The sequence below is a fragment of the Neomonachus schauinslandi genome, chromosome 5 (genome assembly GCF_002201575.2).
Source record: "Neomonachus schauinslandi chromosome 5, ASM220157v2, whole genome shotgun sequence".
Classification (NCBI taxonomy): domain Eukaryota; kingdom Metazoa; phylum Chordata; class Mammalia; order Carnivora; family Phocidae; genus Neomonachus; species Neomonachus schauinslandi.
The window spans coordinates 72,270,132-72,294,319 of record NC_058407.1 but is presented as its reverse complement, the minus strand read 5'-3'; the positions used below and the strand labels follow the sequence as shown (position 1 = coordinate 72,294,319).

General features: G+C 36.7%; 1 protein-coding gene across 1 annotated transcript in view; it reads left to right on the top strand.

Annotated features, from left to right (window-relative positions):
- The first annotated feature begins 7,904 nt into the window (after positions 1–7,904).
- C5H12orf40 (chromosome 5 C12orf40 homolog) overlaps positions 7,905–24,188 on the top strand; it is a 68,973-nt gene continuing 52,689 nt past the window's right edge. Inside the window, exons 1-7 of the mRNA XM_021690396.1 lie at positions 7,905–7,966; positions 9,572–9,611; positions 13,334–13,472; positions 17,519–17,666; positions 18,048–18,081; positions 19,183–19,367; positions 22,163–22,282. Of these exons, the coding sequence (XP_021546071.1) occupies positions 7,905–7,966; positions 9,572–9,611; positions 13,334–13,472; positions 17,519–17,666; positions 18,048–18,081; positions 19,183–19,367; positions 22,163–22,282 (728 nt within the window). The remainder of the gene's footprint in view (positions 7,967–9,571; positions 9,612–13,333; positions 13,473–17,518; positions 17,667–18,047; positions 18,082–19,182; positions 19,368–22,162; positions 22,283–24,188) is intronic.

Below are 24,188 nucleotides of genomic sequence, written 5' to 3'. Positions count from 1 at the left end.
TTTTCCCTTCATTATTTTTCTTTGTTATGACCTTTTCTACTGGAAGAAGTCTCTTTAGTATTTCTTGTAAGGCTGGCTTAGTGGTGATGAATTCCTTTTTTGTTTGTCTGGAAACTCATTCTCTTTCAATTCTGAATGATAACCTTGCAGGGTACATTATTTTTAGTTGTAAGAACTTTTAGCATTTTGAATATATCACATACTTATTTCTGGCCTGCAATGTTTCTCCTGAAAGGAGGAAAAATCAGTTGATAGTCTTATGTGGTTTCTCTTGTATGTAACCATTTGCTTTTCTGTTTCATTTAAGAGTTTCTCTTTATGTTTACTTTTTGACATTTTAATTATTATATTTCTTGGTGTGGCCCTCCTTGGGTTCATCTTGTTTGGAGCTTTCTTTGCCTCCTGGACCTGGATGTCTATTTCTTTCCCCAAGTTAGGGAAGTTTTCAGTTATTATGTCTTCAAATAAGTTTTCTGCTCCATTCTATCTCTTTTTCTCTGAAACCCTTATAATATCAATGTTATTATCTTTGACGTTATTCCAGAGATCCCTTAAGCTATCATCATTAATTTTTTGTTGTTGTTCTTCTTTCGTTTGTTTTTGGGTGCTTTCCACTACTCTCGCTTCCAGATTGCTGTCTCTTCTTCTGCATTCTCTAATCTGCTATTGATTCCCTGTGGTTTATTTTTCATTTTAGTTATTTTTCAGTTCTGATGGTTTCTTTTTATATTTCCTCTTTGTTGAAGTTCATCCACTCTCCCCTCAAGTTCAGTGAACATCTTTATGACCATTAGTTTGAACTCTTTATTGGGTAGGTGGCTTATTTCTGTCTTGTTTAGTTTTCTGTGTGTTTTTTTAAAAAAAGATTTTATTTATTTATTTGACACAGAGAGAGAGAGATAGCGAGAGCAGGAACACAAGTAGGGGGAGTGGGAGAGGGATAAATAGGCTTCCTGCTGAGCAGGGAGCCTGATGCGGGGCTCGATCCCAGGACCCTGGGATCATGACCTGAGCCAAAGGCAGATGCCCAATGACTGAGCCACCCAGGTGCTCCTCTGTGGTTTTGTTTTATTCTTTTGTTTGGCACATATTCCTTTGTCTCTTCGTTTTCTCTGACTCTGTTTCTATGTATTAGATAGGTCAGCTCCTGGTTTTGAAAGTAGTGGTCTTACGTGGAAGGATCCTGTAGGGCCCGGTAGTACAGTTGCCCCTGGTCATAAGAAGCAGGCACTCTAGGGGTGTCCCCTGTGTGGGCTGCATGTACCTTCCTGTTGTGATTGGGCTGTGATTGCTGTGGGCTCCCTGATAGTTGGGGCTGGCCCTCAGCCCAACTGTCTGCAGTGACTGGCCCTGACTACTATGAGCACACTGATGGGCAGGGCTGGCCCCTGGCATGGCTGGCTGAGAGGCCCATGCTGATGGCTTGACTTGACTTCCCCTTCTTTGGGGCAGGAGCTGCTTTGGAGTGGCACTGGTCTGGCTGGGCTTCCTGCTGGGTGGGGCATAGTGGGAGTTGCTTTGGAGGGGTGCCTGTTGGGGCAGGTGGGTTAGGTAGTGCATAATTGCAAGGGAACGCCAGGGCAGGACCAGCAGTGCTAGCGAACTACATAGTGTCAGAACTGGCTCTCACAAGTATCTGGCCAGCTAGATTGAAGGAGGGCAAGAAAAATTGTGCCAGCATTTCCATTCCCAGAGAAAGCTTCTACAGATCCCTGCCTGTCTGGCACATGCCCTAAAATTAGTCAATAAATCTCCCTTTATTTATAAACCTGGTGCTTTTCAATCTGCTATTTTTGTGCTGGATCTTGGACCAACTGATATGGCATGCTGCCTCTTTAAGAGTGGAGTATTGGTTTTTCTATAGCCTTCTGGCTCTTCTGGAGTCAAGCCCCACTGACTTTGAAATCCTGACATTGTGAGGGCTTATCTTCTGGTGCAGGTTCTCAAGGCTGGGGGTGCCTGATATTAGGATCGATTCCCTTGCTGCTTACAAGGACATCCATCCCTGTGAGATCCTTCCTGTTTATAAGTTGTCTCACCAGAGGATTTCATTCTTGACACTATCTTGACAACAAAACCCTATCTCTGCTCCTGCTACCCTTCTCAGAGTGGCTGCTTCTTATGTCATGATCTCTGGAGGATCTGTTCTGCTAGCCTTCAAGTCATTTTCAGAGTCGGTTGCATTATATATAGTTGTTGCTTTGCTGTGTCTGTGGGAAGAGGTAAGCTCAGGATCTTCCTACCCCTTGATCTTCCCTAAATCTCCCTCTTGTCCCAATTTTGACAGAATGGTCTTTTGAAGGAAATGAATCTCCTTGATCAGCTAGACCCTACCTCCTAGTTGTTTCTCAAACTTTTGTCATTGTCCAAGTCTTCTTTGTTCTTAGTGTTTCTTAGTAGTAGATGGTGTGCCAAGACACATCAGTGTCCCAATGGGTAGGATTGCAGTTAGCACCTGGTTGCTAACCCTCAGGCAGCAGCTGGGTATGTTATGTATTTCAGCCCCTTCCAGGAAGAAACTGGGAGACGAGCTTTTTTGCCTGTTCCTCTGTGCTAGCCACTGGGTTATGTTTCTGTGCCCAGTAAGAACTCTTTCTTTGTTTGCTAAATTTCTGTGGTACTTGTGAATGCAAGCCCAAGTGATCAGGAGACTTATTCTTTGGGTGGCTGTCACAAAAGCTGTGGCTTTAAATAAGCTATACAAGCTCCTTCCAGGCAGATACTGGTGATTTGGTTTTACTGGAGTGGGCTGGAGTTCTGGAGAAAGCCTGAGAGATGTGTTCAGTCTTCCCAGGTCTCTGGGGAAGATCACAGCCTGCCTGTCGATGCCTGCTAGATTAGAAGCCTTGCCCTAAAGTGGTATCTTTTAAGGTAAGCAGATAAACCTTTTTCAGGGAACTAATGAGATTAAGAGATTTTGCCTGGTCACTACTTGCTTAGCCCTGGGGTGATAGGCAGTTAAGAATTGTTTCTTTGTTTACTAAAGTCCTCCTGGTTTCTTGAATGGAAGGAAGCCCCTTTGGCTATGAGTGTGAGGGCATCCCGTGACCATGGCACATACACATACACATAGCTGGGGCACACCATCTCCTTCTAGGGAGATATGATGTGCTGGAGTGGTTTGGAAAAAGGCAGGAGAGGTCTCCTCTGGCTTTCTCACTTTCTGGAGCGGTTTGCAGCCAGCCGCTGAAGTCTGCTGGAATTATAAGCCTAGATCTCAGGAAGGAGCTTGTCAAGTGTGCAGATAAACCTTTTTCTGGGAGGGCGCCTGGGTGGCTCAGTTGGTTAAGCGACTGCCTTCGGCTCAGGTCATGATCCTGGAGTCCCAGGATCGAGTCCCGCATCGGGCTCCCTGCTCGGCAGGGAGCCTGCTTCTCCCTCTGACCCTTCCCCCTCTCATGTGCTCTCTGTCTCTCTCATTCTCTCTGTCTCAAATAAATAAATAAAATCTTTAAAAAAAAAACAAAAAAACAAAAAACCTTTTTCTGGGAAAGGCTGGAAGATAGATGATTTACATACTCCATGATGAACGCTGAGGGGTAGCTGTGGTGAGTGCTACACACCCGTTAAGAATTTGCTTATGTCATGTTTGCTATAGTCTTGTGGGTCTCCTGGACACAGGCCCTGTTGGCTTTCAGAGCTGTGTTTTTGGGAACTTACCTGTCTCGTGAGGGCCCTGAAAATTGGAAGTGCTGGATATATGCAGTACAAACCATTTGCTCCTCAGGTCAAAACTAGGAATTGGGGGTTCCCACCCAACTATATGGCACTGTGCTAAGGGGGGAGGAATGTGTTTATGGTAAGAGTATGTCATAGCCTTTCCTACCTGTTCCAGTGTGGGTGTTTTCTCAATTATCTAGTATGTAGGAGTCACTCAGCTAGTTTCTGAACCTCTTTCAGAGGGAATGCTGCAAATGTAGCTGTACATATGGTGTATCTGTGGGAAGAGGAGGCCTCAGGAGCCTTCTGTATTGCCATCTTACTCAACCCTGTGGAACAACAAAAAGAACAACATTACAGTCTTATTTTGACACTGACCTAAGCAAAACCATTAGAAGCAACTATTAGGAATACACACACACACACACATACATACACACACGCACATACACATACACATCTGACAGCCAAATAAAAAATTACTTTTGGATCATCAACTATTTTAATTTTATTGTATAACATTTTAGAAGTAGATATTTGTACTCTTTGGCAGCCCAGCATCTGAGCCCCGTGTGTGTGTGTGTGGGCGGGGGGTATTTCCCACCTTACGAGGTATGGTGCTGGGCACAGGCCACCATCCTCTAAAGAATGTGGAAAAAAAACCCCCATAAAACCCAACGCAAAAAACACAACAAAACCCAGATAATGTGTTTCAGTCTGTTTTGCAGCTAGGAAATGGGCATATGATCTAAGCTCTGACTTCGATGCATTTGTCCTATACTTTGAATGAGCAGTTAGTGAAGCCAAAGAAAGAATACAGAGCATCTATTGTAGTTGCAGGCAGTTGTAGGAGCCGTAGCAGGATTGAATTTTCAGGGACAGTAATGTTAGTGATGCCAGAGGAGGTATTTTACTGTCCAGGAGTGGAGATGGTGAAGCTGCCTCGTTGGCCCCTCTGGCCAACTTAGTAGTCTTTAACTTTTAGCAAGCACCTTTAGTCCACGTGATTGGTTAAACCTTTCTTTGTGTAGCTATAGATCATGCATTGTTTCCCAGAAAGACTCAGAACCAAACCCTCTTGCACAGCCTCTGAGGACCACGATGATATCTGTAGCTGGCACCATTGAGTCTGCAAGCAATCAAGAAGTGTTAACAGACCACTGTGCTCCCCTTTTACTGATTTTTAAAAAAATTTTAAATTAAAAAATTTTTTAATTTTACTAAGTTTTTATTTAAATTCCGGTTAGTTAACATAAAGTATAATGTTATTTCCTGGTGTATAATATAGTCATTCCACATTTTCATAAAACACCCAGTGCTCCTCACAAAGTGCACTCCTTAATCCCCCATCACCTATTTAACCCATCCTCCCACCTACTTCCCCTCTGGTAACCATCAGTTTGTTCTCTATAGTTGGTTTCTTGGTTTTCTTCTCTCTTTTTACCCCCTATGATCATTTGTTTTGTTTCTTAAATTCCACCTATGAGTGAAATGATATGGTATTTATCTTTGACTGACTTATTTTGCTTAGCATAATATTCTCTAGCTCCATCCATGTCATTGCAAATGGCAAGATTTCATTCTTTTTGATGGCCGAGTAATATTCCTGTGTGTGTGTGTGTGTGTGTGTGTGTATGTATGTATACACACACCATATCTTCTTTATCCATTCACCAGTTGATGGACACTTGGGCTGTTTCCATAATATTGGCTATTGGTGATAATGCTGCTATAAACATCACAGTGCATGTATCCCTTTGAATTAGTATATTTGTATTCTTTGGGTAAATACCTAGTAATACAATTGCCGAATCATAGGGTAGTTCTACTTTTAACTTTTTGAGGAATCTTCATATTATTTTCCACAGTAGCTGTACCAGTTTGCATTCCCACCAGCAGTGTAAGAGGGTTCCCTTTTCTCTGCATCCTCACCAACACCTGTTGTTTCCTGTATTGTTAATTTTAGCCGTTTTGACAGGTGTGAGGTGATATCTCATTGTAGTTTTGCTTTGCATTTCCCTGATGAAGAGTGATGTTGAGCATGTTTTCATGTGTCTATTGGCCATCTATATGTCTTCTTTGGAAAAATGTCTTTTCATGTCTTCTGCCCATTTTTTAACTGGATTATTTGTTTTTTGGGTGTTGAGTTTGGTAAGTTCTTTATACATTTTGGACACTAATCCTTTATCAGATATGTCATTTGCAAATATTTTTTCCCATTCTATAGGTTGCCTTTCAGTTTTATTGTTTCCTTTGCTGTGTAGAAGCTTTTTATTTTGATGAAATCCCAGTAGTTTATTTTTGCTTGTTTCCCTTGTCTTTGGAGACATATCTAGTAAGAAATTGCTATGGCTGATGTCAAAGAGGTTACTGCCTCTGTTCTCTTCTAGGATTTTAATGGTTTCCTGTGTCACATTTAGGTCTTCCATCCATTTTGAATTTATTTTTGTGTATGGTGTAAGAAAGTGGTCCAGTTTAGTTTTTTTTTTTTTTTTTTAAGATTTTATTTATTTATTTGTCAGAGAGAGAGAGCGTGCACAAACTGGGGGAGTGGCAAGCAGATGTAAAAGCAGAATCCCTGCTGAGCAAGGAGCCTGATATGGGACTCAGTCCCAGGACCCTGGGATCATGACCTGAGCCAAAGGCAGACACTTAACTGACTGAGCCACCCAGGCATCTCCAGTTTATTTTTTTAAACTTTTTTTTTTTTGTAAGTAGGCTCCACACCCAGCATGGGGCTTGAACCCACAACCCTGTGATCAAGAGTTGCATGGTTCACTGACTAAGCTAGCCAGGCTCCTCCACTTTCATTCTTTTGCACGTTGCTATCCAGTTTTCCCAACACCATTTGTTGAAGAGACTTTTTTCCATTGGATATTTTTTCCTGCTTTGTCGAAGATAAATTGACCATATAGTTGTGGTTTTCCCCTTTTAGTGATAACTGCCCTAAATAAAGTTCCTTTAAAAATCTTTGGGGGGGGTGCCTGGGTGGCTCAGTTGGTTAAGCGGCTGCCTTCGGCTCGGGTCATGATTCTGGGGTCCTGGGATTGAGCCCCACGTCCGGCTCCCTCCTCAGCAGAGAGCCTGCTTCTCCCTCGCCCTCTGCCTGCCACTCTGCCTACTTGTGCCCTCTCTCTCTGTCAGATAAATAAAATCTTAAAAAAAAAAAAAAATCTTTGGGCTGGGGGAAATCTTTGTGCCAAGCAGAGAAACCTCAGATTTGGTTTTTGCGCAGGAGTCCACCTTCTCTCCAGGTGGCCAGCCTCCTGAATAAAGCTCAAATTCCTTTCCAGTTAAAACTCATCTCTTGAATATTGGCTTTTCAAGTGAAGAACAGCTGAATTTGGGTTTTCTGTAACAGTGGTACAATCAGTGGTGTCCAGTGTTGACCTGTGTCAGCAGTAGTGTCCTTATTGAAACTAATTATGGCATGGTTTTGACTGTGACCTCACAGCCTAGACTGTCTTGTTCCTGCAGGTTGCCAGATCTGCTTTCTCAGCCCTCTTGGCAGGTCTGTTGGCTACCCAGTTTTCTTTTATTTTTTATTTATTAAAAAAAATTTTTTTTTAGATTTATTATTTATTTGAGAGAGCATGAGCCGGTGGGGAGGGGCGGGGGGGGCAGAGGAAGAGGGAGAAGCAGACTCCCTGTTGAGCAGAGAGCCAGTGTGGGGGCTCAATCCCAGATCATGACCTGAGCTGAGAGCCAAAGGTAGATGCTTAACCGACTGAGCCACCTAGGCGTCTCTACGCAGTTTCCTTTTAATACATTTTTTTTCTGTTTAAATTAACCAAAGGTGCTTTCAGTTTCTTGTAACTAAAAATCCTAATTGATGCAATGTTTTTCTTTAGTGCAGCTAATTGAGAGACACTGTTTAGTAGCATCAGTTGCCATAATAACAATCTAAAATGTTCTATTTAAGAAATTACCTTTGACTTCTACATCAGGATCCTTTTTCACTTTTATATGGTAGTAGGCTGATACAGCAGCTGGTCTTGAGTTTTTGTTTTTTTTTTTAAGATTTTATTTATTTAATTGAGATAGAGCGAGAGAATGAGAGAGAACACAAGCAGGGCAGAGGGACAGAGGAAGAGGGAGAAGCAGTCTCCCCGCTGAGCAGGCACCAGATGAGGGACTCGATCCCAGGACCCTGACTGAGATCATGACCTGAGCTAAACGTTCAACTGACTGAGCCACCCAGGCGCCCCTTGAGTCCTTAATTGACTTTTCTTAGGCACATAGTGATGGGGATTATGTACTACAGAGAATTTGGTGAGAGCCTTAAGAGTGTCCTGGATAATAGAAAGTCAGCCTGGAATGAAAGCACTTGATATTTATGTATATAAAGACCATATTTAGACTTTGACTTGTCCCTAATTCTGCTGATCTTTATAGTGGGAACTGCTTATAGAATTGATATCTCTTCTTATTATCTGTATATAAACTGAAATGCTTAATATTGTTGGCTCTGTCATACTTCTTATATTTCTGAACTTTGAAAAGTCACTTGGCTTCTTATGCGAGTTTTTTGTAAATTTTAAAATGATGGAGAATAAACTAATCTCTAAGATCCTCTCCAGCCTTAACATTTGAGGTGTTAATGAAATGTAATTTACTTCCTTTTTCTTTTCTAAAGTTTGAATCCCAGCAATACACTTACGGTGCTGCATAGAACAGAATAGATTGGGTTCTTTGTTCAATGAGCTCAAAATGGTCAATTAAGACATAGCTTTTGGGAAATATGTTAAAGAACAAGTTTAGTAAGTGGCAAGTGTGAGGGTATTCAGTAACTTATGTAGTTTATGAAAATTTGGAAAAATTTCATTTGGAAAAATGAACAGCTTTGTGTATTCACAGTTGACATACTTGGAAAGCAGTGTAATGCACTGGTTAAAAACTTTAAAATCAGAATTCTTGGATTTGAATCTCCAATTTACACCAATCAGCAATGTGACTGTGGGCAAGTTACTTAACCTCTCTTAGTTTCTCCATCAGTAAAATGGGGATAAAAATAGGTCTTACCTTATGGAGTTGCTGTGAAGATTAAATGAATTTATACATATAAAGTGTCCAAAACATTTAGGGTGGTGCAAGATATATAGTACTTGTTAATTAGCCGTTTTTATTTTCATGTTCTTATATTATCTCATATAGCTGATATATATTTTATTTTATTTATTTTTATTTTACTTATAATTCTTGCACAGATCTTGAATTTGAGACCATAGTTTCATGTATATCCAAAAGCTATATTGTGCAGATCTTTTTAAATTGTCATGAATGTTTTATAGCGTTCCATTATTACTAATAGAGCAAATATTTATAACTGTTAAATACTGTACTGTCATTGGGATTCAGTGCAGTGTTTAGCACAAAGATCATAGGTATAAGGCACATCCATAATGACTAGCTATTTTTTTTAAACAAGTTAGTACACATAGCTGATACATTAATATAACTGAAGTTTCTCTAATAATAAACTTAAAATTTCCTTAGATCCAAATAGATTTTGATCTTCTCTCTATTCCCTCCTGATTTTAGTAGAATATTGAAATAATAAGGTAAAGCAAGAAAATAGCAGTCTTGACCAAGAATATTGCTATCAGATGAGAATGTTTCAGGGATACATCTTTTCCAATGCATTGCTTTCTCTTTGCTTATATTGATTTTATAATCCAGGTTTATTCATTGTAGGTCTAGAGTCTTTTCTACTATTTCTTGGATTTTCTAAGAAAATTTTGTGAAACAGTATATACTATAAATAACATTTCATAGTTTCTTTTCAGAAAATAATATAATTCTTACTATACTTTTAGATTTTAATTTCAAGTCGTCAATTCAGCTAAAATGGCAATCATTTTAGGGACTATTTCTTTAATCATAATATCTTTTGTCTTGCTTCCTTTTTCAGTACCAGGGTTCTGATCAAGCAGGAAAGGAGAAAGCAAAAGGTAAAGAAAATATATTTTTATTTATATTAGCCTTATGAGAACAGTGATCTTTTGAAGTGTTTTTTGAAGGTTAATAAATTCACCTAAGTAACTGGAAGGCCATCCAGTCTTCTCTGTCTTGTAGATAGTTTGATCAGCCAACCATTTTCTTAGGCAGGGACTTAAAGATCATTGTTGATTCTTGTTGTCATTCTAGTTCCAAAATATATCCCACTCTTTTTAAGGAAAGTCTCATCACTTCTCACTACCTGTCCTACGAGTACCCTGATTCAAATAATCATTTTTTAGTTTTTTTTTCTTACATCGGTTTTATTATATAAAGTTGAGCATGTATATATCTTACAGCCAAGCAGTATATATTCAAGAGAAACTCTTCCACATGTGTACTTTGAGACATATACAAGCTTGTTTGGATCATTGTTGTTAAGTAGCAAAAAAGAAAGAGAAGAAGGCAAAAGGGAGGAAGCAGAGGGGCAGGAGTATGGGGAGGGAAGGGGACCACCCAAATGTCCATTAGCAGTAGAATGGTTAAACAAATTGTGGCATACCCAAGTAATGATGTAGCAGTGAAAATGTATCAGTGTGTATTCACAGTTGACATATTTGGAAAGCAGTGTAATGCACTGGTTAAAAACTTTAAAATCAGAATTCTTGGATTTGAATCTCCAATTTACACTAATCAGCAATGTGACTGTGGGCAAGTTACTTAACCTCTGTAATTAATGTAGATTAATTAATGTAGATAAATCCCAAAAATAAAATGTTGACCAAATGAAGCAACTCAATGAATATAAGCAGTAAGATTCCATTTACAAAACATTCCAAAACAGAAAGAATATGTTCAAAGCTCATAAAATTTAAAGAAAGTTATTAGTGAAATGATGTCTCATTGTAAATTTAACTCCTATTTTCTTGATTACTAGTGAGGTTATCTGAAATTTTCATCCATGTTTCCTCTTTTGTGAAGTACTTTTCCAAGTATTTTTTCCATTTTTATGTTGTCTTTTTCTTATTGTCTTTATATATTTAGAATTCTTTGGTTACTCTGTAGCTTTTATTTTTACTTTCTTAATGCTGTCTTTTAAGGCAAGTTCTTAATTTTAATGTAATCAAATTTATCAGTGTTTTTTTTGCTTTAACTTTTATTCCTATGTAGTCTGTTCTTCACACAGCAATTAATAGGATCTTTTAAGAGCACAAATCAGAATTTTCGTTCCCCTGCTTAAAAGCTTCTGTTGTTTTTCATTGCTTTTAGAATAATACCTGACTTAACCATAGTCTAGAAGGACCTGAAGGATCTACGCCCTGCCTACTTCTCTGATTTTCTTACTACTTGCCCAGTTCATTTTATTTTAGCTACACTGACTTTCTTTCTGCCATTCTTCTTCTCTTTGTCCGGAATATTATTCCTCAAGATACTTGCGTGTCTGGCTTGTCAACATTTAGGTTTTAGCTCAAGTATCTCCTCTTAGATTGGCTTTCTCTGATCACAGCATCTAAGTAGCTTCCCACCCTCCAGTTTCTTTCTAGGACCATTTCTTACCACTCTTCTCTTTCATAATCTGGTATTTTCTTATAAATTTATTTCCTCTGTTCTCCCCCCACCTTCATTAACATATATTCATCAGAAGAGAGATTTTATTACTTTTGTTTATTTTGTATCTCCCATGCCTAGAATTGTGCCAAGCAATAACATAGGCATTCAATAAATAAACTATAATCTGTCCCTAGATTTTTTTTTTTTCGTATTCTAACTCTGGATCATTCTTGTGAATATTTATAAGAAAGGGAAAGACATATGGCCCTTCCCTGAACTGTCGATCCCTAGTTATGTCACTTTCCTATTCTTTGAAAATGTCATACCTTCCCTTGAATATTTCATGCCTCCTTTAAACCACTCTTCTCCAACCCTATTTTTAATCTCTTCACACTCATTAGATGACCTTGTCTTACATTTCAGAGGAAATAGAAGCTATCAGATGAGAATTATCTCATGTTATCTACTACCAGTTCTGTAAACTATCTTATATCTTCACTGATCTTCTCTTTCCCTTCTGTGATTGTGGAAGTAGTTTCCTCTTGTCAAAGGAAGGTCTATTTGCAGTCTGGATTCCATTTTTCTCAAGGACTTCACTGCATCAGTTACTTCTTCTCTTTCTTGTATTCTCAACCAGTCACTGTCAGCTGGAGGCTTTCCACTGATATTCAGACATACTCAATTTTCTGCTATTAAAACAAGTAAAGCCCTTTCTGGATCCTTTCCCTTTCTTGCTATGCCCCTTCACTTTTATCTCTCATTCACTTCTCAGTCCACTCAACAGTATAGCTTTTGCTAATGGCAGAGTAGCAGACATGGAAGGATAATAAAGGAAATTAAATTGAGTCTGGCTGGAGTTAGTTTCACACAGCTGCTTTTTCTTATCCTCTTCTCATTTCAGTTGACTTTTTTTTTTTTTTTAAAGATTTTATTTATTTATTTGACAGAGAGAGGCACAGCAAGAGAGGGAACACAAGCAGGGGGAGTGGGAGAGGGAGAAGCAGGCTTCCTGCTGAGCAGAGAGCCCGCCCGATGCAGGGCTCGATCCCAGGACCCTGAGATCATGACCTGAGCCGAAGATAGACGCTTAACGACTGAGCCACCCAGGTGCCCCTCAGTTGACTTTTAATGGTACTCAGCTGTGCATATCTTTAAGGCTTTTTTTTTTTTTTTAAAGATTTTATTTATTTATTTGAGACAGAGAGAATGAGAGAGACAGAGAGCACATGAGAGGGGGGAGGGCCAGAGGGAGAAGCAGGCTCCCTGCCAAGCAGGGAGCCCGATGCGGGACTCGATCCTGGGACTCCAGGATCGTGACCTGAGCCGAAGGCAGTCGCCCAACCAACTGAGCCACCCAGGCGCCCCTTTAAGGCTTTTTATATCTGTACGATAGCATACTCTGGGGGCGCCTGGGTGGCTCAGTCGTTAAGCGTCTGCCTTCGGCTCAGGTCATGATCCCAGGGTCCTGGGATCGAGCCCCACATCGGGCTCCCTGCTCCACGGGAAGCCTGCTTCTCCCTCTCCCACTCCCCCTGCTTGTGTTCCCTCTCTCTCGCTGTGCCTCTCTGTCAAATAAATAAAATCTTTTTTTTTTTTTTTTTAAAGATTTTATTCATTTATTTGACAGAGAGAGAGAGAGAACAAGTAGGCAGAGAGGCAGGCAGAGGGAGAGTGAGAAGCAGGCTTCCCGCTGAGCAGGGAGCCTGATGCAGGGCTCGATCCCAGGACCCCGGGATCATGACCTGAGCCGAAGGCAGCGGCTTAACCGACTGAGCCACCCAGGCGCTCCCAAATAAATAAAATCTTAAAAAAAAAAAAAAAAAAATGATAGCATACTCTGTAGAAAAACAAGTTTTTAACTTGTCAGATTTGTTTTATCACATTTTTAAAAAGCTTTATATTTCAGATAATTTTTAATCTTTTGATACCTAGTAATGCCTTCATAAAGTTCTATTTTAAAGGCATTACATTTACCAAAAAGATTTTAAGAGGCTGTGAAATTAAGAGTCTTTAGGCAAACTATGTCATCATGATTGATTTTAATTTATATGTAAGCATATAAAGGGGGTGTCAAAAATATAAAAATGTCAAGTCAATTAATTATTAAATGGCCTTATTGCTTTTTATTTTTTTTGATTTGCCTAATAACTTTTGTTATAATAACTTTTATTTTTAATTATTTTAGGAATATTTTGAAAAGAAAAGGTTAAAATCAAAAATGAAATTACTGGGAGTTTCATCCCCTGTCAAAAATTCCACTGTCAGTTTAGACCTCCTTAACCTATATATGGTAAATCACATATCTTGCCAGAAGAAAACACCTGGTAAGTCTTTCCATTAGCATTTTGTTTGACTCTAATGTGATCATAACATTCAGTTTTCTAATAAATTTATAATTTTAGAACTCAGAGGATATGGAAAGTAAACTAATTTTAAAACTTGGTTGCCTTCTTAAATTAGTTACTTTTTGATTAAAGTACCTTTGTCACTTTTTGCTTAAAATCTTTTTTTTTTTTTTGCTTATTCTATTTTTAAGTTATGTTGTTATATAGAATTAATTTTATAAGGTATGGTCAAAGTTATTATATTGCAGTTGTTTTAGTTACTACATTAATCTACGTAGGCTGATAGTTACCAAAGTTTAGCTAAAAGAGCAGGGAATAAATGTCTTTACTATCTTAAAGTATTTAGAGAATTTGTTTGAAAGGAGGCACTGAAAAAGATTTTTGCCTCAATGATTAGTTTCCTGTATCACAACTTGAATAATTTCTTAGGCATTCTTGGAATGTTAACTATAGTAGTCTAATACTTCAAAATAAAGTTCATTTTGCCTGTATTTTGAGCCTTCAAGCGAATAAAAAGTTTAGGCAGAATATTTTTTTTTCTCAAGGGAACTTGTGTCTGATATTTAATTTTTAAAATAAGTACTAAAATGAGAGCTTAAGAAATAAGATAGTTCATAAAGGAAGGATAGAAATTGATCGTAAGTGCTGTTAGTATATTCTGTTTTCCTTTCTCTGCCATTTTTATTCCTTAATGCAGATGGCGGCTCACACAAGCAAATTTAGTTATACGTTAGATCTAAATATGCTCTTTATGGACTTTAGGAATAAAAGTTTTGTTGTAAATCTGTTTGATGTATTTACCTTCTTTTTCTTCACTTATGTAATATAGTGTTGTCAGCCACAGTCATGACATTTGACATTAGATCCTCATACCTTGTTCATCTTATAGCTAAAGTTTGACCTGTTACCAACCTGTATTTCCCCTATTCCCTAGTCCCCAGCCCCTGACAACCACTTTAGTACTCCCTGTTTCTGTGAGTTTGATTTTCTTTTTTAGATTCCACATGTAAGTGATACCATGCATTGTCTTTCTCTAGCTTATTTCAGTTAACATAATGCCTTTAAGGTCCATCCAAGTGGTCATAAGTGGCAGGATTTCCTTAATGTTCATGGCTGAAGAATATTTCATCATGAGTATATATCTCACCTGTTCTTTTTCCAGTCATCCATTGACAGACATGAGGTTATTTTCATATCTTATATCTAGCCCATTGTGAATGATGCTCCTGTGAACATGGGACATGGGAGTACAGATATCTCCTCATGATTCTGTTTTCATTTCCTTTGGATATATACTCAGAAATGGGACTGCTGAATTATGTAGTTTTTCTTTTAATTTTTTGAGGAACATATATTATGTTCTCCATAGTTACTCCACCCATTTGCATTCCTATCAACTGTGCACAAGGGTTCCCTTTTTCCACATCCTTCCCAACACTTGTTATCTCTTGCCTTTTTGATGATAGTCATTCTAACAGGTGTGAGGTGATATCTCATTGTGGTTTTGATTTGTATTTCCCTGAAAATTAGTGATGGGCACCTTTTCATATGTCTGTTGGCCATTTGTATGTTTTCTTTGGAAGAATGTCTGTTCATTTCCACTGCCCATTTACAAAATTAGATTGTTCATTTTTTGCTAAGAGTTGTATGAGTTCATTACATATTTTGCAGTTTGAACCCTTATCAGGTATATGGTTTGCAAATATTTTCTCCCATTCCATAGTTTGTCTTTTCATTTTGGTAATGATTTTCTTTGCTGTGTAGAAGATTTTTAGTTTGATGTAGTTCCCCATGTTTGTTTTTGCTTTTGTTGCCTTTGCTTTTGGTGTCAAATCCAAAAAATCATTGCCTAGACTGATGCCAAGGAACTTACCCCTTATGTTTTCTTCTAGTTTTATGGTTTTAGGTCTTATATTCAACTCTTTAATCCATTTTGAGTTGAATTTTGTGTATGTTGTAAGATAGGGGACCAATTTCACTCTTTTTCATGAGGCTGTCAATGATGTCTTTGCCTTTATATATTTCCTTTCTTCCTCACTTTCTTTTCATTTATACGTTCAACATGTTTATTGAGTACCTCCATTAAGTAGTGTATTGGATGCTGAGAATAGAATAGAAAATGATGGGGTCAGGACACACTGTCCCAAAAATAAAGCATGTTGGCATACTAAAGATTTTAAGCTGAAGGAATTTGAGAAGCAGCATGTGCAGGAAGGATCCTCATGTGAGAAGTGTCCTCCCTATACCTGGAGGAAAGGAACATCTTTATCTCCAAGACAGAGGGACACTGAGAAGAATCTAAACAAATAAGCCCTGCTGTTCCCTCCTGTTGGCTAGATTTAGTTCATACCCTTTTTTGTTCGATCACATTTTCCCACTACTTTTCATTCTCCATCAAACCTAGCATAAAAATGCTCAGGTTTAACCACTTCTTTGGGTCTCCATTTCCTTATAAAGTTTTCCATTTAAAATTTATACTAAATGGTATGTTTTTTCTCTCACTAATCTGTCTTTTGTTATAGAGTTCCTAGCTGAGAATTTAGAAAAAGCATAAGTTTATTAGTGATGATATTAGGAGGTGGGGCCTTTAGGAGGTGGTTAGGTCATGATGGTGGAGCCTTCATGAATGGAGTTAGTGCTTTTATAAAGAGACCCCAGAGAGCTCTCTTTGCTTCTTTCACTGTGTGAGGACACAGGGAGAAGACAGCTCTCTGTGAACCAGGACTCAGGCTCTCACCAGACCCTGAGTCTGAGAGCGCTTTGATCTTGGACTGCCTGGCTGAGAAATAAATTTCTGTTGTTTTAACTACCCAGTCTATGGTATTATGTTAGAGCAGCCTGAATAGACTAAGACATTTTACTAAAAGGAAGGGCAGTGGTGCAGCTGGGCCTCAGAGACTGCTTGAATCAGGGACTTGCATATTTTTTCTCCAAGATTTTTTTCTCACTTTAGATATTAACTTTATTCTCTCAGATTGTCTTTTTCATTCAGGCTTAAAACATGACCTTAAAAAACTAATACTGCTCATCTCTCCTGTTTTGCCACAAGGGAAACACTGAGAGTTGTTTCTTTTGTTCTGAGTTTTTAAATTTTACTGGAAGTATGTTACCTTGCCCTACTGGTGCCAGGTCCTAGCAATGGAACAATTATTTATAACCACAGAGATGTGATTCTATTATTGGTTCATCTTGGGTCAGATGGTTCCCCTTAAGTCAATTATTTTTTCTAGAGACAGGGTTTTATAACAAGATAGGAAGTTCTCTATTAGAACTGTATAGTTGGGGCACCTCAGTGGCTCAGCTGGTTAAGCATCCAACTCTTGGTTTCAGCTCAGGTCATGATCCTGTGGTCATGGGATCAAGCTCCACACCAGGCTCTGTGCTCATTGCAAAGTCTACTTAGAGTCTCTCTCCCTCTCCTTCCTGCTCTCTCTCTCTCCTGCTCACTCTCAAATAAATAAATAAATAAATAAATAAATAAATAAATAAATAAATAAATAACTTTTAAAAAAGCACAGAAGAGCCCCTGTGTAGTTGGTATGTGTGTAAAAAAGCATTACCAGAAAAGGAGAGTGGTTAAAAAGTACTGAGCAGACCAAATAGTGATATCTTGTATAAGGAGAGAAAAGGCTTCTGTTTCCATAAAGTTTAAAGATCTAGTAAGAGAGATAGAATTAATCAGGTACAATAAACCATGGTAAGTGCTATAATAGAGAACATATGTAGTGCTATGGGCATGTATAACATAGCATCTGGTATAGTCTGGGGGGTCAAGGAAATCTTAGAGGAAGAAAAAAATAGAACTGAATCAGTATAGCCCCTTTCATGAGGACTATGTAAGATAATGAAAAAGATGATTTGAATTATCTGTGATAGTTTTTAGTACTTTAATGACTTCTAGCATATATAGAATATAGGTAGTTTTAGGAAATTTCTAAGATGTACACTTATTTAATGAACATTGTATATCAAACATTGCTTTTAAAAGATTTTATTGTTTTTAATTATAACTTTTTTCATTATAGAAACTGTGAGAAAACCAATCCACGTGAATATGCATAGAGACGTAAAAATGCCCCTAAGAAAGCATAATTTAGAACTTCCAATGACACCTCACTGTGTACCATCTAACCTCTGCATTGATGATATAGACAACAGGTATGTTTTATCAAGGTGGTATATTATTTAGGTATTTCAGTGGGTCATCATCAGTACTGTTTTATTCATTAGAAAATATGCAGAGGACTTTTCTTCTAGCTCTAGTTTTTGTTTGGCTGTTAACAGTATTATTAAACTATTAAGACTTTTATCAAATGAGCTAATGTCCATACTAAGTGTTTTGTATGCATAGTTTGACTTTCCTTATCCTCAAAATGTTTCTCTAGTAATAATACAATTTTTAAAAAATTTGAGAATGATTTAGAGTTCTGTATGTTTTCATGTATTTCTATAGAACAGTATGAGTTTTAAATATATGTAAAAAGGTAGTCAAATTTATTATCAGCTTTTTTTTTTAACCTTACATTTTTCTTTTCATTTTTATATACTGTCAAGACTAGGCAGCAAGAAAGAACTTGCCCCAGTTCAGGTGAGACTTAAAATTTTTTTTAAGTTACTTTAACAATTGTGGAATGCTACCAAATGATAGAAATTTTTCGAATATCAGGGAAAATTATTCTTTAAAAAATTTTTTTACAGTCTTTAAAAATTATTTTTAAAGTTTTCAATATATAGAACTTATACCTTAGGTATATTTTAACTGATTGCTTAAAGAAACCCTTTGGAGTTCTGGTAATGTAGATTAGGCCTGTGTGTACATAACATTTGTTACTGATGAGCTGCAAAAGATAATTCATTTGGGTATTCCTGCTTTGGGTTTATGTGATCATTGAGAAATTCATCTCTTCTAGCATAGTGACCATATGATTTTATATCAAATTGTGATTTTCAACATTTACACTGATAATAATAATCTTGGGAGATTATTTTTCTTTCAAGTATTGCAGATGATTTTTTTAGTAAATAAAATTTTAATCAATTAGAAAATATATAGATTGTGATTAAACCTTGAAATTTTAAGATCCAATGCTATATTATAATATATTTTTTAAAGATTTATTTATTTTAGAGAGAGAGAGCATGGGACTGGGAGGGGCAGAGGGAGAGACAGAGGGAATCTTAGGCAGACTCTGTGCTGAGTGTGGAGCCTAACACGGGGTTCAGTCTCACGAGACTGAGATCATAACCTGAGCCGAAACCAACAGTCAGATGCTTAACTGACTGTGCCACCCAGGTGCCTCAGGTCCAATGCTATATTATTAATTATTCTTTCTTTGCTTTGAATTGCCAAAATTAAACTGCATGAATGGCAGTGATACTAAAATCTCTTGGAAGTCTTTTTACCTGAATTGTGGGTCCGTGAAACTCAGATTTCTTGTCATTTGGAGATGGCATGAAGCTTGGAGGTTGAGGGGACCAGTTGAGAGAAAGGCAGATGGAAAGGAGCTCTTCAGTATAATTTTAGTTGATAACCTCTCTTGTCTTAGTAAGTCCTCTGAATTACTGATGACTTGCTTTTCCTTGGAGCTTTTTCTGCAGTCTGTGACCTTTTTCATTCCTATTTTGACTTTCCTCTTCTCAAGTTTATATATTTTAGCAGATCAAATGGTTTTATCTACTTTTCCTATAGTTGTTACAAGTCATGGACTCATATAGAATGTTTAAACCTCAGTTCAACAGAATAGAAAATTGTAGTTTCGCTCAACCATCTTTTTCAGCAGAATTATCTTCTAACAGGAATATTACAAAACAAAATGTCATTCTCAGAATAGCACCTAGTCCTCAGAAAGTTGCATGTGAAAAAAAGCAGAATGAGCAGATACATTTGAATCACTAGTCTTAGCATTTTATATCATTGTATTTTTATGATATGCTCTTTTTTTCTGTTCTTATGGATTTAAAAAATACTAGTTGTGAATTGCTATAGACACAGCCAAATTAGAGTATCAGTTAAGTATAATAATTCCTCTTTGGTCAAAATTTATTTGCTCTGTAGAAGATTATGAATCCAAAAATTGGAATCTTTTTAAAAAATCTTTGAAATCATCATTCTTTTATAAAATTACTGATAGTGAAATTGAAAATAGTTCAGTGTGTTTATATAATAGTTGATGATTGTAATCACAGTAAATAACTAGTTGGTGATGTCATGGTGGCCCCAATAGTCATGATATGGAAAGGGCCTTGTGAATTGCAGTATATAATCTCAGTGATGTCGTAGTAGTCCGTTAAAGAATGAGTTGTGATGGTTTGATTCTTTTTATGATTTGACAGATGACAACTGGTTATATGCACTTGAATTAAAACTATACAAATGTGTTTATATAGATAGAGATGTGTAGTGCTAAAATATTGTTTAGTCGTATTTTCTAAAGTTAAAAATCTAAAAAATCCAGATTTTAAAATTCTGAAATATATCTGCCATAAACTATAAAAAGTAGTCATTTTATTAGATTATATAGAGTTTAAAAAATAAATAAGTAAATAAAATTATTATTATACTAATGTATAATGGTAGTGGGGAAAATGGTTATAAACATGGTGTCTTGTTAATGGGAATACTCAGTTTTGAATTTCTTCCATTTTTAGCATGCATTGGTTTTATGCCATATTTATGTATTTATCATTTATAAACAAATTTATAATTTACAAATTTTATAAGTTATGATTACACATGGTACATTATATATAATATATAGTGATATCAATGATATGATTCAGTTTTATGAAAGTATTTATGAAAGTATGTTTTCTGTTTTTCAGAGAAGAGAAAATAAAGTATTATATTTCCAGTGATAGATGTTAGCCTTATTAATTTAAGGACCCATTAACTTTGGAATGATGCAATGAAAAACATTTAGTTATTCAGTTTGTATTTTATAAGACTAAAATTTGCATCCTAGATAGTTTATAGGATAGAGAATGTGTAACTCTCTGTAATCTCTACTTAAATAATCTCCTACTTTTAGGCTGCAGGTTAATGATTACCTTCAGAGGGGTAAATAATGTTTGTTTGTTTTAAAGATTTTATTTATTTATTTTGTCAGAGAGAGAGAGTGTGTGCTCACTTGAGCACAAGCAGAGGGATTGGCAGGCAGAGGGAGAAGCAGGCTCCCCGCTGAGCAGGGAGCCCAATGCAGGACTCGATCCCAGGACCCTGGGATCTTGATCTGAGCCGAAGGCAAACGCTCAACGACTGAGCCACCCAGGAGTCCCAATAATGTTATACTTTTTTTTTTTTTAAAGATTTTATTTATTTATTTGACAGAGAGATTGATAGCGAGAGAGGGAACACAAGCAGAGAGGAGTGGGAGAGGGAGAAGCAGGCTTCCCGCTGAGCAGGGAGCCCAATGCGGGGCTCGATCCCAGGATCCTGGGATCATGACCTGAGCTGAAGGCAGACGCTTAACGACTGAGCCACCCAGGCGCCCCCCCAATAATGTTATACTTAATACACAGAAGAGAAAATTAAAAAGAAAGGCTGATGTTCCTGTTCAAGGTGTAGTGGCACATTGTGAAGTATTAGAAAAGTGTTTAATTGCTTATTTAGAGGGATTTCAAGAAAAGTGAGAATTAAAATGAAACTATAAAATACAACAGAAAATGAGTTCAAACAACAGGTTAGAAGAAAAAGTGGGTTGGGGCTCACTGATCCCTAGAGAAGTAATATTGAGCCAACATAAAGTATTCTCTTCTCTTTTGGTTTGTGTGTTTCTCACTTCATGGGATGACTTTTTCTCTGTACCTCTGTCACTCTTTCTCTGAGGCTGAGCTATGAGATGTATTACCAGACTTTATTTCCAGGTCTCCCTGACTTTGGACTCCCCCCCTTTTTCCCCTAAGACTTTCAATATCTCTTTTTGTCTTCTCTTCTTTTTTTCCAATTTTGTGTCATTGATTGTTTTTGGACTTCTCATTTCTGTTTCATGGCTAGTAAATAAAATATGTTACAGATATAAATTATTATTGCTGGATAGATTAGTGTTGGGCCACTATAACATCTTACAGTTATGTGGTACCTTCCACATTAACAAATGGATTACCTCATCTGTTTTCCACAAGTCTTTCCATACGTTCCCCATTTTGCACTCAATGATACTGATATTCAGAAAGATTAAAGGAGCGTTCTTTAAAATTACTCAGTAAATGGATAAAACAGATAAATACAACTGTTTTTTGGGGAAAAATTACTTTCTTTCAGAGATCATTTGCTCAAGATCCTGGTGTCCTGGGTATTATATATATGTATAAGTTATTTATAATTATAATGTATTGTTTATAATTAATAATATATTTTAAAATTTTATTTAATTATATTTATAATATATATTAGTTATAATTAATAATATATGTATTTTAACTTCTGAGGAAATGGTTAGCACATCATAGTATCAATTCTGTTATTTTAACAGTCATTTAAATATTGATATTGCTTTGACTGTTAGCACAATATTTGTTTTGTTTTCAATAAGGACACAGTTACTTTGTTTTAAACTAGAAAATTCATTTTTTTTTTTTGCATATGGATATCCACTTAGATGACATGGTAAGTAATTTAAATTGTATACATGTATGTACATTTACCATTTTGGCAGGTTCTTCTTTCTTTTTCAGCTCAGTAAAGTTAATTATTCTAATTCCTTGGTTTCCAAATTAAATGAAAATCAAGATGCTCTCAGTCCAACATATAAAACAGCACAATTTAGGTCATTATTCGAAAGATTAAACAGGTAAGCAAAGATTTTTGAAGATTTTATTTATTATTTATTATTTATTTATGAGAGAGAAAGAGAGTGTGAGAGAGAGGGAGGGGCAGGCTGAGCTGAGCAAGGAACTCGATGCGGGACTCGATCCCAGGACCCTGGTATCATGACCTGAGCTGAGGGCAGACGCTTAACCGACTGAGCCACCCAGACATCCCAAGCAAATATTTTTAAAGGAAGTAAAGAAGTTGCAGCATTCTTTCTTTGAGTTATTAATTCAGTTTTAATGGACAAATATTTTTTAGAAATGTAGACAAACCTAAGTAATACTTCTAGAAAAACAATACTAGAAGTTAAATGTAGCATTTAATTAACAATTTTAAGTAATTATTTTCTAATGTGCACATTTACTTTTCATTCATTAAAAAAATATTTTGAGCCAAGGTGCATTGCATTTGTTTTATAATCTCCATGAAATACTAGTTCTTTTTCTGTATCATAAACATACTGATTTATTTTTCTTATTTATGGTAGTTGATCAGTGCCCCCTTTTATTTTCTAGTTGTCTGTATATAAATCCTGGTTCATTGTTTTAAAATGCATTAAACTTATAAAACCAGTTTGAATCACTCCTAGTAATCATGGTGAGAAACCTTGACTCTGTAATCCTATCCCAGTCTTTGTCATTTTAGTAAATGACATGACTATTCACTCAGTAGCCAACACCAAATAAAAGTCCTTGATAGCTTCCTTTTCTTCAACTCCCAGTTATCCATTTCATCAACAAAGTTTTGACAATTCTGTATTCTAATAAGCTTTAAAGTTACCTATTCACCTTTCCACCTCTGTAGGTTCCATCCCAGTCTTAAGCCACTACTGCCTCTTGCCTGGAGAATTGTAATAACCATGTAACAGTTCATTTTGTTTTCTGTTTTCCTGATATCCATTTTTTTTTTTTTTTTACAGCTCTATTAATGTATAATCAGCATGCAACAAACTGAATTTATCTAAAATGTGCACTTTGATAAGTTTTGACCTGTTCAAATATAATGAGCATATTCATCATCACCAGTAGTTTCTTTGGGCATCTTTGGGCATCTTTGTAATCTCTTCTCTGGTCATTTCACATCCCTTACTCTCATCCCAAGGCAACAGCTGGTCTGCTTTCTGTCACTGTTGATTAGTCTGTATTTTCTAGAGTTTTATGTAAGTGACATCATATACTTATGTTCTCTGCAGAAATGGGGAGACACTAGTCAGAGTGTACCAACTTCCAGTTATAAGACAAATAAGTTATGGGGATCTAATATACAACATAGTGACTATAAATAATACTTCATTACATACTTGAAATTTGTTAATACAGTATCTCATAAGTAGAGTCACCACATATACATACAAAGGTAACTATATGAGGTGATGCATATGCTAGTTAGCTTGATTGTGGTAATCACTTCCACAAATTATACTTACATGAAATCATCATGTTGAACACCTTAAATATATACAATTTATTTGTTTATTTTTATTTGTCAGTTATATCTCAATAAAGCTGGGGGCGGGGAAGATCATTTCAAACATACTGGAAGGTTTTCTCACATTCTTCCAAGTCTATAGCTCCCAACAGTAATCACCATTCTGCCTCCTGTCACCATACATTAATCAAGCCTGTCTTGGAACTTCATATAAATGGAATTTTAGACAGTGGTCTTCTTTTGGTATGGCGATTCATCCATGCTGTTGCTTGCTATTCCATGTATCAGTACTTAATTCTTTTTCATTTCTGCTTGTTACTGCACTGTATGAATATTATATAATCTATTTTTTTAAGTATAGCTGACATACAGTATTTCATTAGTTGCAGGTGTACATATAATATTCTGTTCTTTTTTTTGTTGTTGTTATTGTGGAATTGGGGATTTGTGGATTCCAC